This window comes from Cucurbita pepo, chromosome 1 (genome assembly GCF_057944985.1).
Source record: "Cucurbita pepo subsp. pepo isolate OVF chromosome 1, ASM5794498v1, whole genome shotgun sequence".
In the NCBI taxonomy this organism is placed as follows: Eukaryota; Viridiplantae; Streptophyta; class Magnoliopsida; order Cucurbitales; family Cucurbitaceae; genus Cucurbita; species Cucurbita pepo.
In genome coordinates, this window is record NC_141798.1 from 19167487 (window position 1) to 19184471 (window position 16985).

Consider the following 16985-nt stretch of genomic DNA (forward strand, 5'->3'; position numbering starts at 1 on the left):
AGATTCCCGGTAAAAAATAATTAAATTGGATGACATTAATATACAAGCTAGAATACTTTCTTTATTCGTTTTCTTTACCAAATGAATAAAAAGAACTTTCGTAACGACTTAATAGCGTAGTTTTGTAGCTAAATCAATAATATTGATTGGGAGTAACCCCATAGTTGAAGAGTTTGAAAATGTGAGTTGTGTGTTGCTATGCAATAAATGAAATTCCACCTAATAATATGTTCATGTTGATCGAGTCCTGATTGTTTATCCACGAGTTTAAAATCATATACTGAAATATTCTCTACATCTTAAAAATTAGGTAGAAGTATATTTCGCAGTAGTTAAATTCAGTGTAAAGTAGCGACCTCGAACATCGCCAATTTCCATAGTGACTAGCGGTGTGTTCATCGTACACGATTGACTGTTGATTACTAGTGAATCCTTACTGCACCGGTTGAACTAAAAACAAAGCCACAAATAGCACTACAAATTAAACCACATCTTCCGAACCAATTTCACCAATCCAACCGACTAACGGCCATGGCGGTTCTCTTCAAGAAGTCTCCGACGAGAGTGGCCGCATTGCTGGTAGGTCTAATACTGTGCTGCATTCCGACGACCACCGTCTCTGCACACGAGCATGGCAACGACGCCTTTAACCTAAACAGTGTCTTGTCATTGCCGGGGCAGTATCCGGAGTTTGAGATAGGAATGCCGCTTTATAGGATTAACGATCACCCCAATGCCCTTATTCCGGCCACCATGGTCGGGCAGCTCAGCCGTTCCCATTTCCATCGCCATCGCCATTTGGATCGAGACCATTATTTTGTACCTTAATTTTATAATTTAAACGGTAAACCATACAAAATATGCTTAATTTTACTTTTTCTTTATGTTAAAAAGTTAATTTAGCATTTCATCGAGATAGGAAAATAGTAACCCAGAGAGGTTTAGACCACAATGCTAGAGAGACTTCCCCATGGCTTTAGTAGTAGCTGACAAATTAGGGGCACCAGAGGTATGGTGCTTGCTTCAAAGACTTGCCATGTTCTTGGAAAAGACGGTCTCGACGACCCTTCGAGCGATCGGGTGATAACACTCACGAGCTTCAGAATATATTCTCTTTGCCAAAATCTTCTCTTCTTCCATCCCGGGGCCTTGCGTTAGAGCATTGTAGAGCGGGCGGAGGTACTTCATTCTCCCAACTTCCTTCAATGTTTTCTCAACCTCGATATAGCAATCTCGAAATTTCGACGAAATAGCAAGTTGAAGAAATGCAACTTTCACCTCATAATCCTTTGATTTCGAGAACCTATAGCGGGCGTCTAGCGCCTGGATCTACACATTCAAACAGAAGGAACAAAGATATAACTTAATACGACGTCAAGTCTCAATCAAGCAACGCTACCGTTCACACAACGGTATCTTCGGTTTCCAGAAAACATGGATAATAAAGACTGAGGATCCTAACTAAGAGAGAAAACCCTGAAATAAGTAAATGCAAAGCTAAGCATCTTCAAACTTCTCCTGGATCACACACTATGAATTCCTGTTCAAATTTTCCAGGCAAAATGGGCTTCCAGGGCAAGATTAACAATTGAAAGTCGACAAACGTAAGCATAGCTCGGTGATTAAGATATCTCGGTCACTTCTAAGTTTGCAATTTGACCAAAAACGGGCCCGTGGATATAGAAATAAGAACGTAATGATCAGAGAAATGTGTACCTGTGAGGCATCAACAGGTTTGGGCAGATTCTCCAAGTACAGCTCCCATTCCCGACCTCCCCAAGCAGCAGTTTCATCGTCCCTCGGCATTTTACCAAGCTTAAATTCATTGGCTAGTGATAGGATCTTGGTGTACAAATTAGAAACTGGTTCATAAGCATCTGGAGGGATACCAGTGCCTTCAGTCCACATTTCTAAATCTATCTCTTTCTCTATTCGAGGGATGTTTGCTTTCAAGAAATCAATAAACGTTTCTGTATCGATCGACTTAAATTTAAAGGTTTCGATATATTTCTTCAGAAACTCATCAAACTTGGGCCTTCCCACCTAAAAATTAAGAGGAATATTACAGCAAATACTCAAAGAAAAAAGTTCGATATAGTTTGAAGAAACAATAGTTTAACATACCTGGCGTTCGATACGCCATACGAACTGAAAACCCTTCTCATACGGTATTTGAGAATACACATCGTCTGGATCTACGCCTTCTTGGTTCGATTTTAGTTTCGTGAACTCCAGATTATCCTTAAATCTTTCAACATCCTCTTTCAAAGCATTCCAACCGATCCCTATATTAAGAGTAGCTGCATCCTCCCCTTGAACAACCTCAACAATTCTCCTTTCTGCATATCTTGTAAAACCCTGTGGCCATCCGTGCCCAAAGAAGAACAGTGTTACAAAAAGGAAAGAAAAATAAAAGCACTTGAAATACAAAACAGCCTCCCATAGTCAAAACAAACAACACAATTGATTACTAACCTCACGTGGAGAGTGTTGTAAATTATCATGAAGACTCGGTTCATGAATTTTTCGGATTCATATACACTCTTGGTACATTCCCTCTCCTATTTTTGGTTTATCTCCCATATTGATACACGAATCATCTTGATTCATGTATATCACTAATATTACTAGCCTATATAAAGGTTTGTCTAACGTGGAGTTATTGTCATTTTGTATTTGTCTAGAGGTAATTGGGAGATACTTTGTAGTGTGAGAGTGTGAGAGATACGCTTGTAAACACCTTGAATGATCGACTACAATCAGTGGATGCAGGGGAATTTCTTCACTCAAAACCACGTAAATCTTTGTCTCTTTGCTTAATTTTTGTTTATGTGTGTGAATAGGATTGATCTTGCTAACGGGAGCAACAATTGGTATCAGAGCATTTTTGTGGTATCATTTTACAGTGAAGTGTATTGTTCATAACCATAAACAGCCAGAACCAGGATCTTCTAAACAAGAACTACCAGATGAACAAAATTAAGTACGGTAGTATCGATGAAATTGCAATGAAAACAAACAGAAAAGAAAAAGAATGGTACCTCGTTCAACCAAAAATGTTCGTTGTTTTTGTTAGTGATCAGATTCCCAGTCCAGCTATGAGCAAGCTCATGAGCAACCACATGCACCCCCGTCGAATCCCCCTTGATCACCGTCGGTGTCAAGAACACCATTTTCGGATTTTCCATTCCACCGTAAGGAAAGCTCGGAGGTAACACCAGCAGGTCGAATCGCTCCCAATCGTATGGTCCAAATAGCGTCTCACCTTGCCTTATCATCTCCTCTGTTCCTGCAAATTCTCTCGCTGCAGCATCGAGCACCGAGGGCTCCGATTCCGCATAAACCCTAGTCCTCGGCCCAATTTCCCTGAACGCGATCTCGCCCACGGCAAAAGCAAACAAGTACGGCGGAATCGGCTGCTCCATCACAAACTCTTCCACCACTCTCCCTTCACCACTCCACAACAAATCCACCCCTCCGGCCAACATCGAACCCTCGCCAGCAACCGGTGGGCGGCGTTTCACACTCCGAGCGGCCATCACCGCCGAGAGTTCCCGAGGAATATTCAGACGCGCGGAGTAACGCACACGCGCCGCCGGAGTGTCTTGGCAGGGGAAAATAGAACGAGCATGAATAGCTTGGCACTGTGTGTAAACAAACGGATGCGTCTTGTTAAAAGTCTGGGGAGGCGTCAGCCATTGCAGAGCCGATGATGAAGGAGAAGTAGTGTAAATCACGAGGAAAGAGGACTGGCCGGAGAGCGAAACGGAGAGAAGAGAGCCTTTGATCGAATCGGGAGGAGAAAGCGAGAAGGGAATCGGGACATGGGATTCAGGGTGGAGAACAGAATGAATGGTAAGAGAACGAGTATCGAGGGAGAGAGGACCGGAGTGGGAATTGGAGAGAGAAACTAAGGCAGCACCATGAATGGTGGTGGAAGGAAAATCGAAGTAGAGAGAGAGGGAAATGTGAACGGTCAGAGGGTGGGAAGAATCAGTGAAAGAGTGTGGGTCAACAGGCGCCATTGACGAAGAAGAACAACCGAAATGGGATTGTGAACTCAAGAGAGTGGAGTTGCAGAGGCCTTTTATAGGGACGGACAAGGGCCACGTGGCGTCGACTCAACGAAGCCTATGAATACCTACACATTTTTTATAAATAATAAATATTAAATTTAAAAAATGTTAAATTGTGAATATTTTTTTGGGCTAAATAAATGAATCTAACCTTTAAACTTCTAAAAAATACTATAAATTTTTTGAAGTTTCCAAAATTATTTAAAATATGTTTAAAAAATATTCTTGAATTTTAAGAATTTTATTAATACTTATTCTTTAACTGATCTTGATCCTGAACCTTAGCTGCTTTTCAAGACTCAACTCAAGATTAATTCTTTCTCTTCCCCTTCACCTCTCCAACTCGGTTTCACAATTCCATTTCCTTCGCCTGTCGGCCGCTGCTGCAGCTAATTCATTTACTGAGACTCTCCACTCCAGATGAATTGGAACCCCTGGCCCTGTACTATGACTGATGAACCTGAACCTTACTGTAAACAAAGACGAAGACAGAGCTGTAAGTTAAAGAAAGGAGAGGAAAGAGACGGAACAGGAAGAGAAGCGACTGAACCGGAAGTCAATCCTCAACTTCTTAATACGATAGATATTGCCTTTACAGTCTTTGAATCAATGAAGACGCTCATAATTTTTTTAAAATTTATGAGTATTATTGAAATTTTTAAAATTTTTAGGATAATTTTTTTAGACAAAATAAAAGTATATTTTTATTAATTTATTCTATTTTATTAAATAAAAATAAATAAAATCATATAGACGAAATTCTTTAATTTAACAATATATATATATATATATATATATATATATATATATATATATATATATATATTAACAAAGATTTTTCAAAATTATAAATCTATAGTATTTTATTTGAGTTATAATATGTATTGTAAAAATGTATACTTAAACTTCTAATATTTTAATTGAGTAAGTTGTATACAAAAAACAAAAAAAAAAAAAAAAATTAATTAGATTAGATTAAATAAATCTATATAAATTGTTGTGGAATCATATATTTAAAAGGTATTCCATTAATAATTAAAAAATGGACATAACTTCTGGTTAAAGTTTATTGGAATTTCAGAATAATTATCGATAATAAAGACAAGCGCTTTATTCTGTAATTTAATCCATCATTTGGGGTCTCAATTTTTTTACTTTATTCCATTGTACTAAGCATATAAAATTAACCCTTTTGACGTTCCGGTGATTTAATATTTTTACAGTAAAAATACTTTTATAGCCCTGTTGAGTTCTTTGGTTATTTTTATTTATTTCGTTTTCATTCAGCCTATTTTTGTCATTTACGGGTTAAATTATAAATATACATTTATTTAATAAAAAATTATCATTTTTACTTTTTAACTGTTGGGGTTTTTCATTGAAATGATTTTATTTTTGTAAATTATAAATATTTTTACTAATGGATCGTTTATTTTTTTATTATACTTTTTACGCATTTTAAAAAATTAAATTAATTTTTAAAATTAAAAACATGTAGATTTTATTTTTAGGAATCTTGATAAGAATTTATTTAAAAATAAGAATGTGATGTCTCCATTGGTTGAAGAGGATAACAAATTACTATTTATTAGGATGTAGAAACCTTCTCCTAGTAGACGCGTTTTAAAGTATTGAGGGAAAGCCCGAAAGGAAAAGCCCAAAGAGGACAATATCTGCTAGCGGTGGATCTAGGTCGTTACAAATGGTATCAGAGCCAAATACCAGACGATGTGTTAGCCTTCTCGTTGTTCCCCGAAGGGGGGTAGACACCAGGCGGTGTGCCAGTGTAAGGACGCTGGGCCCAAAGGGGGGTGGATTTGGGGGCGGTCCCACATCGATTGGAGGAAGGAAAGAGTGTCAGCGAGGACGCTGGGTCTCAAAAGGGGTAGATTGTGATATCCCACGTTAGTTGGGGAAGAGAACAAACCACCATTTATAAAAGTGTGGAAATTGTAATGTTCCACATTGGTTGGGGAGGAGAACAAACCACCATTTACAAGGGTGTGGAAACCTTCCTCCACCTGTGTTTTAAAGCCTCGAGGGAAGCCCGAAAGGGAAAGCCCGTGTTTTAAAGGCTTGAGGGAAGGTTTTAAAGCTTCGAGGGAAGCCCGAAAGGGAAAGCCCGCGTTTTAAAGCCTTGAGGGAAGCTCGAAAGGGAAAGCTAAAAAAGGGTAGCGGTGAATTTTTTCTTTTACAAAGAAATAAAAAGAATCAAATAGAATTTTTAAAATTTTCATATTTTCGTCAATACCCTAAGAAAAAGAGAAATAGGTTGGTAAAGCATTTGAAGTACTTGGGCTTGAGGCCCACAGCCCAAACGACGAAAGAGTAATGTGGCCCATGATCGGTGAATGTGAAGGAATCTGCACTGTCCATTGGATCCCATAGTTTCTGTTTAAGTGACGGTCACGATTTCACGAGTTTTTGCCTTGCTTTCAATTTTCCATCTTCCATTTCTGGTGCTCCCATTTCATCCCCACCGCTCTCTATTTGATGTTCTCGCGCGCCTTCTTCACGTAGAGCTCGGGGGAAACTTCACATTGAACGAGGAAGCAGCGCAGCGAAGGAGGAGTGGACGAAGATGGACGATTATACGAGAGAAATGATGGACTTGAAGACCCTTGTCACTCGGACTCTCGAGAAGAAGGGCGTCCTCGCCAAGATCCGTGTAATTCCTTTACTTTTTCCGTCGCATTCTTGAATTTTAAGCTGTTGTTTCGTTCAGATTTTCATCTCTTCCGGCCGCTACAGATCTTCTACTCGTGTTATTTGTTCTAGATTTCTTGGAATTTGGGGGTACTTGTGCTGTTGGTTAGTGAGGACTACCGAATTAGATAGGTTAAAGCTAGGGTTTTGTTTCTACCTTCAGATTTGGAAGGACGTAGGATGGAGGACAGTGAATAATTCTTCGTCTTTCTCTTTTTTTAGCGTTAAGCTGGTTGGAATTGCAATGCAATAACTTCGAAAATTGGATCACCCTCCTAAGCTTTCAACTATATTTTATGAAATGAATTTAGGGTGTTCTAGAGCTCTGGGATCTTGAACTGATTGAGAATATAATTTCTTATATGTTCCCTGATGTAATGTTCTGTCTTTCAGCTTGTTCCCATTGTTTCATACGCTTCGATTATTATTCTCGAGTTATATTCAGCTTCGACATTGATCTGGTGTTGGGAGTCTTTATTATTTACTAGTTTTGAAGAAAGATTTAATCGAAGTTCTTGAATTATCTCACCGTACATTTCTTTACTTCAGATGTCCTGTTCTATATAACAAATCATTTTTCCCTTCCTTCGTTTCCCTTGGGTTAGGCTGAACTTAGAGCTAGTGTATTTGAGGCAATTGAAGAAGAGGATCGTGTAATTGAGAAAGACGAAGGCTTGCCACCTGCATTACTTGGTAGTTGCAATGATCGAGCAAAACAGCTTCATGCTTCACCATCAGGTTTGACTACAAATATTATAAAATCAAAATAATTTATGTTGTCCAGCTTGATATAATGTGCCCCAAGAAGTGCTAATGGGATTTTTATAGTGCCTTCCATTGGTTTATAGATAATTGAAGTTACAAATCTAAGATGTAAAATTTTCGTGTATAGGGTCCGATAAGGGTCAAGGGTGAACTGGATTATTTTTAGTTTGATTCAGTACTTGAAGTAATCTAATTTTAATTGCAGGGAGGCTGCTTACTGCTCTAATATGTGAATATTTAGATTGGGCTCAGCTAAACCACACTCTAAAAGTTTATCTCCCAGAGTGCAATATGGTAATCGAGCACGTTGTCTCTTCATATGTTTCAAGTCCTACAATGACCCCCACACCCCCCGAGAAAAAAAGAAAAGAAAAGAAAAAAAGAGGAAATCAGACCCAAAAAAGAAGGATGTAAGAAGTAATATGAATTCTAATGTCTTTTAATTCTGCAGCAAAAAGATTCTTGGAAAGCTGAATTGAAGGAATTTAGTAGTAAAAACGGATACGATCTTAACAGAAATGGAGATAGTGGACCGTTGCTCTTGGATGTTCTTGAGGGATTCTTGAAATTTGAGGTTAGTTGGATCTTAACAGAAACGTTTGAATGTCTTAATAACAAAATTGAAATCTTCATGGTGTATATATTTCATATTATTATTTCATACCAAAAAAAAAAAAAAAAACTTCTACTGCCAACTACATTACGTGTATATTTCCCCTCTGCACTGGATAGCCAGATGTTTGCCTTGGGAACTTATCTTCTTCATCTTTTTGTTCAAAAAATCAGAACTTATCTCAAACAAGGGTTCCCGGAAGGAGAGTAACCACTTCAGAATCTGATTCAATGTCCAGTCACGAGTCCCGAAATAGTAGGAGACCTTCATCATCTGTTGTTGGGGGTTTACCTCCAGTAGGAAGGTGAATACCTGCCTGAACTAATAATATAGCTTCATTGCCTTCCCTTACCAAATTTTTACTACTTTCCTTTTTGCATTAACACTGTTGTATATTTTTATTTCAGAACTGGTGCTGGTTCACAGGCGTCTGGTAAGTCATGTAGCTATTTCATATATGGTTATCTGCTTCCTCTTATTTGTTTATGTGATGATTTAAGCTTTCAGATAGGAGGGTAGGATCTTCAATGTCTGGTTATCGAAAAGATGAATACAGTTGGAGATATGATGGCAATGAGCTTCCTGAGGATGTAATCAGAGCCTCTGCTGCTTTGGAAAACCTGCAACTGGATCGAAAAGCTAGAAATCTAACCTCATCCTGGCGGTATGTGTGCATATTTACGCTTTCCTTTTCTTTTTCTGGAAAATTATGACTGTTTGATTGTGTGTGTATTTATTTTACTTTTTTGTCGTCAGAAAATTTCTTCTTAAAAAAAATATATACCTGCTTATTTGATTGAACTACCTCTTTCATTTAGATGAATTACTGTCCAAAACCCACCCACTACAAAATATGGTCATTTCCTTCAGTGTCCAGGTTTGAAACTCCATGTGCACAAAGTGTTTCATTCTGGTACAACACCCACCAACTAGGCTAAATACATGTTGGAAAAGCTTTAAATGGCATCGATGGTGTCAGCACTCCCCAGGATTCCAACCAGGGATTTTCAGCTTCCACAACCTGTGGAAAAGGGGGCACAGCCCTGAATGGGTGTGAAAGGAACTACAAGTTAAAACCCTGGGAGTTCAAACCTGCACAATCTTTCATCCCTGCGCCAAGAACGAACACGATTGAAAAAAAGTGAAGTTAGCCAGTTCTCTTACCAAGGAATTGCATCTAAACCTAAAAACCAAAACAAGGTGGTTTGCTCCTCTTAAAAGGAAATCTTCTGCTGGAATATAGACATTTACACACTTGCACTACCTTTGTCTTCGAGGATCTCGCTATTCCTTGGAAGAGGCAAATAACAGGAGTTCGGCTGCAACTCAAAGGGGCGTTTAGCTCCATTAATCTCATCCTTCTTAGGACAAAAGAAAATTATTTCATCTCTGATTTAAAGGAGTGGTAGGGACAAAGGGGCATCACTCTGCCCCACCCATCTAGTGGTAAAAAATTTACCAACTCCCAATGGGGTTGAACTGCTTCCCATTTTCTTTAATTCCATTCAATTAACTTCTGTACGGCCTGTTATTCTAAAATCATATTTCTCTGTTGCAGACATGGGGGAGACGGACACAGTGAGGATGATAACAGAGGTGAACATATGTAACATTGAAATCATGTATTCTATTTCTTAACCTGTCCACAATGATCAAGCGAGGGTAATGTTGATGTTGAAGATTATGTAATTTGACGTGTTTAAAATGTTTGTTTAGTTTTACCCCTTTCTGTTACTGTGGACTCTTTTTAATTCTTTTGACAAACTCTCAAGCCCTGCTGTAGCGTTTGATGTAATTGAGTGAGAAGAGAATGAAAAGGAGGCAGCCGTCCATCTTTGTGAGATCATACAAATAGCGTGCCTCCTTATTTCGTGTATCGATTTGGTGAGTTTTTTTTAGACCTCATTCATGGTTTTGGCGAAATTTTACATTATACGTAAACGACGTGATAGTTGATGTGCAAAAATTTGTTTTGACCAATAACTTTACAATTCTTGCACATGGAGCTGATTCTCATCCTTTATTTTAATGAAAAAGCATCTGAGGGAAATTGGTCATCATCTGAATGATGGCAAAATACTAAAGTCCGCTGCATTAAGCCCTGCAATGATTAAAGATATGGTGCGGGGGGAATCTTTTTATACACAGCTATGTGCTTTTCATTTGCACTGTACCCTTACTTTTCCTTGTAATCTTTCGAACTCTAAACATCACCCTCTGCCTCTGTTTTTTGGAGTTCTATATGTTTCACTGTCCAGCAAATAATCACAGGTAAAAAGGAAACCAGCTTGGCCATAGTCCACAAAGAAGGAAGAAACACAGGTACTAAGAGTATCGATCCAATGTCGTACCGAAACTAAAGATTAAGTTGGAGTCATATGATCGTGGGGAACGTTTTAACCATGATTTACCCTTCAAGTTTGTTTGATTGATCTTTTCTATTAACATTTGATAGGTTTACACACCAAATATAATTACAGTCAGAATCTTTTCCACCATTCTCTAGCTATATATCTATCACTAATGCTAGTAGCAAAAAACATATCAGATTGTCATTTCAAAGCTTGAAATTCAAAAGCACCTTGAAATAATGACTATGAACAGCTAGATCATCTAACTAACCCGATTCTCTTGGTCTGTCTCATCGTACAAGAAACTCATCTGTAGATTCGGTATTACCCAGAAGGTCAAAAGATTTGTTTCTCATGGAGTCTTTAAGAATCGTGATCTGACCTTCCCTGAGAAGTATGTCTTCCTCCAAGGATTCTATCTTCTTTTTCAATAGATTAACCTCCGAGTTAAGTAGCATATTCTCTTCATTGTATTGTTTCACTTGGTCCCACATCATATCCCTCTCCTCAGAAATCTTTGGCACGGTTCCCCTAATGATAGCCAATTCTGTGGTAGATTCTTCAAGGTCATTTTGTAGTTGGTTCACATTCTTATCCCTTCTCAGAATCTGTATCGATGAAAGTACTTTCTTTATATATGAATTGTTAAATCAAGAACTTACAATGTTGGAATTACCTGGAGTTCAAGATCCTTTAGCTTGTGTGTAATGCAGGATATGTTGTCCTCTGCATTTTGCACTTCGCATCTGAGAATATGGTTTGCTCTAGCTGCCGTTGCAATTTCAGCTTGCAGCTGCTCGATTTCCAGCTCCTTAGAGTAAAGCTTCTCTTTCACCAGACTCGTTAACAACCGTTCGGCTTTGAGCTCGGAGTTTAAAACATGCTGCAACAGAGAAAAAAAAAACAATAAATAACATGCCCTTATCAAACTTTACAAATCTAGACAGATTCTTAAATGAAATACCTCTGAAGCATCACAATTTAAATGCATTGACCCATCTGCGTTGGTTTTCTTATGCAACAATGAAGATACTATCGTTAAACTCTGTTTTAAGCTTTCGGTTCCACGCTTTAATCCTTGAACTTTCATCTCAGATTCAATGAAGTATAGCCCATCAAGATTGTTCTTCACCACCTCCATCCCCTGTATACTTTCTGAAAGATAATGAACTTTCTCCTTGATGAATTCAAGTAATTCTGCACATAACTGGGAGCTTTCGTTTAACAATGTTAGCCCTTGATGTTGTAGACAATCAATCCGAGCTAACATTTCCTCATCCAGCTTGATGGTTAAGGCACCATTATCTTTCTCACTATTCTTTAAGCGATTGAAGATGCTTATGTTCTCGTGTCGAAGGGAATCAATTTCGAACCTGCAAGATTCTAATTCCCTTCTTAATCCTAATTCTACTCCAGTTAACCTTATTTGCTCCATCTGCAATTTTACGACTCGCTTATCGAACTTTTCAAGTTCTGTGCTCTTCCCTAATTCATGAGTAAACCTTTCCTGCAATCCATCGATTGTTTTCTGCTGGTCACAGCAGGTCCTCGTTAATCTTGTTGTTGCTTTATACAACTCCTTGCATTCTTTTTCCTTCTCCTCAAAATTTCTCTTAAAGGATTCTCTATCTTCTTTAGCAGTTTCGTACTTATCTTGCAAGTCGGAGAGATTCTGCATCAAAACTTGATTTTCGTCCCGAAATTTATCCATCATTATGGTCAAGTCCTTAACTTTTTGCTCCGAATTTGATATTAGGCTTCGATTCTCTGTGTCCCTCTCATTGATAAGAGAAACTTCCCTCTGTAGAGATACATTCTGCTCTGCTAGCTCCCGAACTCTTTCACGAAGCCTCTGTTCTTCCAACTGGTACTTTTCTAGTTTTAACGACCAGTCGTTCGACCTTCTGTCGAGCTCTATCTCCAGTTCTGACTGCAATTCAGTCTTTTCTCTATCCAGTTTCTTAGTTTGAGAATCCAATGTTTCCTTTGCCAGTCTCAGCTCTTCCTTTGCAGAAGCCCTTTCAATAATTTGGGACTCTAGAAGACTTAGAACCTCAAGTGCTAAGCTCATTTTCTCCTCAGAAAGATGTCTAATTGTCTGAAACAAACCCGAAACTCCGGTCCTCTGCTGAAGAAAGCTTTCCCGGTCTCGTTCTTCTCTGAAAAGCACGACTCTCTCCTTTGCCACCTTGATTCTCCTCTTGAGTTCCCCATCCATTTCCTCTTTGGTTTCAACAAGGTTCAACACTTCACTATGATCTATTAAGTTCTGTCTATCTAAACCAGAATTCTCCATCTTATTTCTATTAATCGCTTCTGAAGGTTCATGAACTGAATAGAATTTCTGGGGTATGACATCCACATTGGAATCATACTCTTCACTTGCACACCTATCGAGTATATCGCCTACAGTGATTGGCATACTATTGTCGAAACCCTTCGGACTTGTTTTAGGAATCCCATGAGACTGGGAGAGTATCTCGATTAGATTCTTCGCTATGGTCCTTGGAGATTCATGTCCTAATCCATTTTCACCATACTTTGCAGGAAAGTGGTGATAATTTGAACTTGGAAATTCTTCAGATGGATGACTCATTGACTTTTCATTAATAACATGTTTCGGCGAAGTAGGTGCTATACTTCGACCACGTGGGGGCCGCCTCCGACTACCGTGTCCAGGGTAATTTCTGGGAGGAATACAGTTTTGGGGTTTGCTTGATTCTACCTGTTGCTCTCCATTATCAATATACCGATCCAAGATTTTGCTCGAGACATTACCAGATGAAGTGGAAGAATTTCCTGAAGAATCACAATAGCTTCGAGACGACACAGCAGAACATGGTCTCTCTGTTACAGCTCCATAATCATTATAAATCATCTCAAATTGTTTTTCTCTACACTGTCTTCTTAATGGTGATGCTTGACGGCTAGAAATATCACAGGCAAGATTAATCAGTTTTAACTTATGGAGAGCACTAGGCAACAGATGCTCATCCTGTTCTTAAAAGATAACTCCTAAAGCTTACCGATTTGAACGTTCACATTGCTGATCTGAAGTGCCAATTAAGTTACTATATGCAGCTCCATTTTCATCTTTTAACCCAGAGGAACTCTTCTGCTTCCCACCGTCAAGCAACGATGCTGCGGACAGCGAGCGACTTCTTCTAAGACCAGTACCTGCATTCATTTCATCAATATCAGGTTCATTCTTTCCTTCAGAATTTGGAGGAGAAGCTCTTGCAACTACAAGCAACATTGTTCAACCCACCCTCGAACGAATGCTCGAGATAATCTCGTTTTTCTGTTTTCGATGGAGAAACTTCAGTACTGCCATTGCTAGGTGCTGAAGATCTGAAAAAGAAAAACTTCTTCATGTATGAAATCTAAACAGGATTTACTCGTCTGTGAATGTCTATGGACCCGTCTCCTGCTCTTCGCTACCAAGCCTTGCACAAAGAGAAAAAGATTAAGATTCTTAATGGGAACAAAGAACTATGGGAAGCAAAGCATTCATCATACACAGTCATAAACTATGTGAGAGAAGTAGAAATGCAAGGATAAGTAAGAATTAAAATGAAATAGCCAACCAGGATCAAGCTACAAACAAGATTTCGCAAGAATTATAGGAAAAAAAATGAATTACAATCGAGAAACCCTACAAATCTCATACAATCAGCGATCATCATCCACATATCAATTTGCACGACCTTTGTTTTTGGAAGGAATTGAGAGAGAGAGCAAAAAAAAGATGAGAAAAAAGGAAGAAGAAGAAGAAGAAGCTAATAACCTACTGAGCTCGGTCAAAAGGATGAACAACCAGCCTTCAGGCGAACTAAAGGTCTATGCTAAAACAAAATGAACATCAAAAGATTGTATTGTCCCCACTAACCCTAGTTTCCGAAATCAACTCAGCGCATTTTACGGAAACCAAGCGCCAAGCAAAAAATTCTCACTCCGATTCTTTCCTTCTTCTCAAACAACAAAGTACCAACGCCAAATACTCTTCATCCAATAACAAATCAACCTTCGAAAACAGTAAGTTAAACGCAAAATCATCATTCGTCGTCAATTTCAAACAAGAACAATAGGCAGTGACTTACAAAGCGAAGAAATGTAAGATTCCGTTGAGCAATAGATTAAGAAAAACAGTCTGCTAAAAACTCCAAAATTCGCAGTTAGGGGATCGAAAAGCACCGGAGAGAAGAAGAGTTGAAGGCGAAAAGTGGCCGGCGACGGCGAGAGAAGCAGCGGAGTTGTTGGAGGAGGAGGAGCGATGGAAGCAAGTAGTGTAATAGGTGGGCTTTTGTAAAGGGAAAGGGTAATTTTGTCAAATCGGAATAATTCAAAAGTTTCGGTTATGCTGAATGATAGAGAAAGGAGGCGCGGGCTTTATTTGGATTTAATCCTCTGTTGTCGACTTCATTTCAACTTTCATTTATTTTATTACTTTTAAATTTATATTATTTGGGCAATTTTTTTTCCCTTTTAATTATTCCTGCTCTTTGATATTTTTAAATATTTGTTATTATTTTATATATATATATATATATATATATATATATATATATATATATATATATAAATAAATATTCGGTCGAGTTCACAATCAAACCCAACTTATACTATATGTTCGAGTTAGGTTAGGTCGAGGTCGTTTTTTTTTTAATTATTGTTAAAAAAAATCCTTCGAAATACACATATTACACTAATAACTAAAACCTCATAAAACTCAAATATCAAATATTTACAAGTCACAACGCATTACTAACATCGGTTACAAATGTCAAATATTCTTAATTTTTATAATAAGTAAGATAGGGTTGAGTTGTAATCTTATTCTCGAGCTAGTTGGGTTGACCCGACTAAAAAAATGTCAATATGTGAACGATGTAGAATTTTGGTTTTTAAAAAATTCAAGACAACCAAAATTGGAAAATAAAATCTAACCCAACCCAACCCAACCCTTATAATTGGTTGGGTCGTTTAGATTGGTCAAAGTTGTCGAGTCATATGAACACTTTTCAAGTTACCACCTTGTAGGTCTAGTGTCATTAAAATATTTATGAAATGTCAATAATTTTGTCAACCGTTATCACGTCAAAATGTGAAAATTATAATTCATCGTCTACAAAAAGGGAAAAACGGATAAACGACAATAATTTAAAATATTTAAATTAAAATAAAAGCCTATAAGTTATTTAAAATTAATTTAAACTTACAACTATAAAGATAGAACTACAGACAGGCAATGTAACAATAACCAAAACATTAGACCAAAAAAAAAAAAAAAAAAAAAAAAAAAAAAAATATATATATATATATATATATATATATATAATTAATTAATTAAGACAGCCTCTTTGGATCTTGTACAGTTGTCTAATTTTGTTATTAAAAAAAAGTTGTATAATTATAATAATAAATAAATAATTAATTAACCTTCCAACCTTCCAGCTCCCTCGTGATTCATGGATAGCACTATACTAATTAAATTTATGATTTAAAAAGATTAAATAAATAATTTATTAATATTAGTTCTAAAACCTTTATTAATTAATATGATTATGGAATGAAAATATTGGAGATAATTTAATACGTATATGGAATAATCATAATGTTGGCGATGCTTCAATATCTTTATAGGTGAGAAGTTAAATTATTTGAATTTCATAAACAACGGTATAAATAATGACAAATTGACAGTTACTTATCTCATTGATTTATTCAAATTCAATAATTGAATAATTGAACTCTTATTTATTTCCATTTTAAATCTTTAAATTCTCATTGATTTATTCAAATTCAATAATTGAATAATTGAACTCTTATTTATTTCCATTTTAAATCTTTAAATCAACTTACATGTCTGGCTTACTCTAACAAAGGATGAGCAAAAATGGAATATAAAGTTTTATAGTATAAATAACTAATTTTCAATTGGTAAAATATTTCTTATTTGGTATTTTGTTTTTTTGTTTTTTTTTTTTTTTCCTATAAACGTCGTGTGTTGACTTTTTCATCAAAACGAGTGACCACACAAATTTAATTCATAGACGTTTTGAAACAAAATGTAGTAAAATGAAAAGGAAAAAATGGGAGATCCCGATAAACTAACGAAACTAAACAAAATAGGTATTAGTTTAGTAAGCAGAAAACTTGGATTGGGCAAGAATCTCATTTTTTTTGGTAGTACGAAGAGGGAATTGGCCCAAAAATTGGATAGGGGTCAAGACGCACTCGGGCATCGGCAACTAACTCAAGCTCCCTTCGAACCGCGCAAAATGGTCACCTATTACACAATTAACTGATTCTACCGGGGTGGGGATACCTATTATTCGTTGGCGTAAATTAAATGACATATGGTTTAGAAAACTAACGTAGTAAAAAAAAAAAAAAAAGATAGAAATCGTATTATTAAGGTATTTGTAACAACTCACGTGAGGAATTCACATACAACACTTGGTAAACTCAACA

The 16985-nt window shown here is 37.2% G+C and overlaps 3 protein-coding genes across 5 annotated transcripts; 1 reads left to right on the forward strand and 2 right to left on the reverse strand.

The window, feature by feature from the left end:
• Positions 1-852: 852 nt before the first annotated feature.
• LOC111803208 (leucine aminopeptidase) lies at positions 853-4066 on the reverse strand. Its single transcript, XM_023687518.2, has 4 exons — positions 3042-4066; positions 2125-2358; positions 1717-2043; positions 853-1329 (listed from the first exon to the last, which is right to left on the reverse strand). The coding sequence occupies exons 1-4, from the start codon at positions 4023-4025 to the stop codon at positions 1024-1026; spliced, it is 1851 nt and encodes a 616-aa protein (XP_023543286.2). The 5' UTR covers positions 4026-4066; the 3' UTR covers positions 853-1023.
• A 2450-nt stretch (positions 4067-6516) lies between these two features.
• Positions 6517-10143, forward strand: LOC111800777 (protein TONNEAU 1b). Of its 2 annotated transcripts, none has more exons than XM_087127286.1 (8): positions 6517-6744; positions 7388-7520; positions 7753-7841; positions 7999-8121; positions 8334-8464; positions 8568-8593; positions 8680-8824; positions 9719-10143. In XM_087127286.1, the coding sequence occupies exons 1-8, from the start codon at positions 6658-6660 to the stop codon at positions 9768-9770; spliced, it is 786 nt and encodes a 261-aa protein (XP_086983412.1). In that variant the 5' UTR covers positions 6517-6657; the 3' UTR covers positions 9771-10143. The 2 variants fall into 2 exon arrangements, with proteins under 2 accessions (XP_086983412.1, XP_023540391.1); XM_023684623.2 differs by having other exon boundaries at positions 6518-6744; positions 8668-8824.
• Positions 10144-10554: 411 nt separating this feature from the next.
• LOC111800752 (uncharacterized) lies at positions 10555-14852 on the reverse strand. Of its 2 annotated transcripts, none has more exons than XM_023684595.2 (6): positions 14706-14852; positions 13780-13957; positions 13538-13688; positions 11476-13438; positions 11188-11394; positions 10555-11119 (listed from the first exon to the last, which is right to left on the reverse strand). In XM_023684595.2, exons 2-6 carry the CDS (start codon positions 13883-13885, stop codon positions 10802-10804), a joined length of 2745 nt encoding a protein of 914 aa, XP_023540363.2. In that variant the 5' UTR covers positions 13886-13957; positions 14706-14852; the 3' UTR covers positions 10555-10801. The 2 variants fall into 2 exon arrangements, with proteins under 2 accessions (XP_023540363.2, XP_023540356.2); XM_023684588.2 differs by having other exon boundaries at positions 14612-14840.
• Between the last annotated feature and the right edge of the window lie 2133 nt (positions 14853-16985).

What these genes read in the sequence shown, in the direction of transcription:
- LOC111803208 (XM_023687518.2), bottom strand. Translation starts at nt 4,025, where the DNA reads ATGGCGCCTGTTGACCCACACTCTTTCACTGATTCTTCCCACCCTCTG. An exon ending in TATGGCGTATCGAACGCCAG is followed by an intron (nt 2,044 to 2,124) that starts GTATGTTAAACT and finishes CTTAATTTTTAG; the next exon opens with GTGGGAAGGCCCAAGTTTGA. An exon ending in AACCTGTTGATGCCTCACAG is followed by an intron (nt 1,330 to 1,716) that starts GTACACATTTCT and finishes TTGAATGTGTAG; the next exon opens with ATCCAGGCGCTAGACGCCCG.
- LOC111800777 (XM_023684623.2), top strand. Translation starts at nt 6,658, where the DNA reads ATGGACGATTATACGAGAGAAATGATGGACTTGAAGACCCTTGTCACT. An exon ending in GGTTTACCTCCAGTAGGAAG is followed by an intron (nt 8,465 to 8,567) that starts GTGAATACCTGC and finishes TTTTTATTTCAG; the next exon opens with AACTGGTGCTGGTTCACAGG. An exon ending in AATCTAACCTCATCCTGGCG is followed by an intron (nt 8,825 to 9,718) that starts GTATGTGTGCAT and finishes TCTCTGTTGCAG; the next exon opens with ACATGGGGGAGACGGACACA.
- LOC111800752 (XM_023684595.2), bottom strand. Translation starts at nt 13,885, where the DNA reads ATGAAGAAGTTTTTCTTTTTCAGATCTTCAGCACCTAGCAATGGCAGT. An exon ending in TAAATTGTGATGCTTCAGAG is followed by an intron (nt 11,395 to 11,475) that starts GTATTTCATTTA and finishes TCTCTGTTGCAG; the next exon opens with CATGTTTTAAACTCCGAGCT. An exon ending in TAAAGGATCTTGAACTCCAG is followed by an intron (nt 11,120 to 11,187) that starts GTAATTCCAACA and finishes TCATCGATACAG; the next exon opens with ATTCTGAGAAGGGATAAGAA.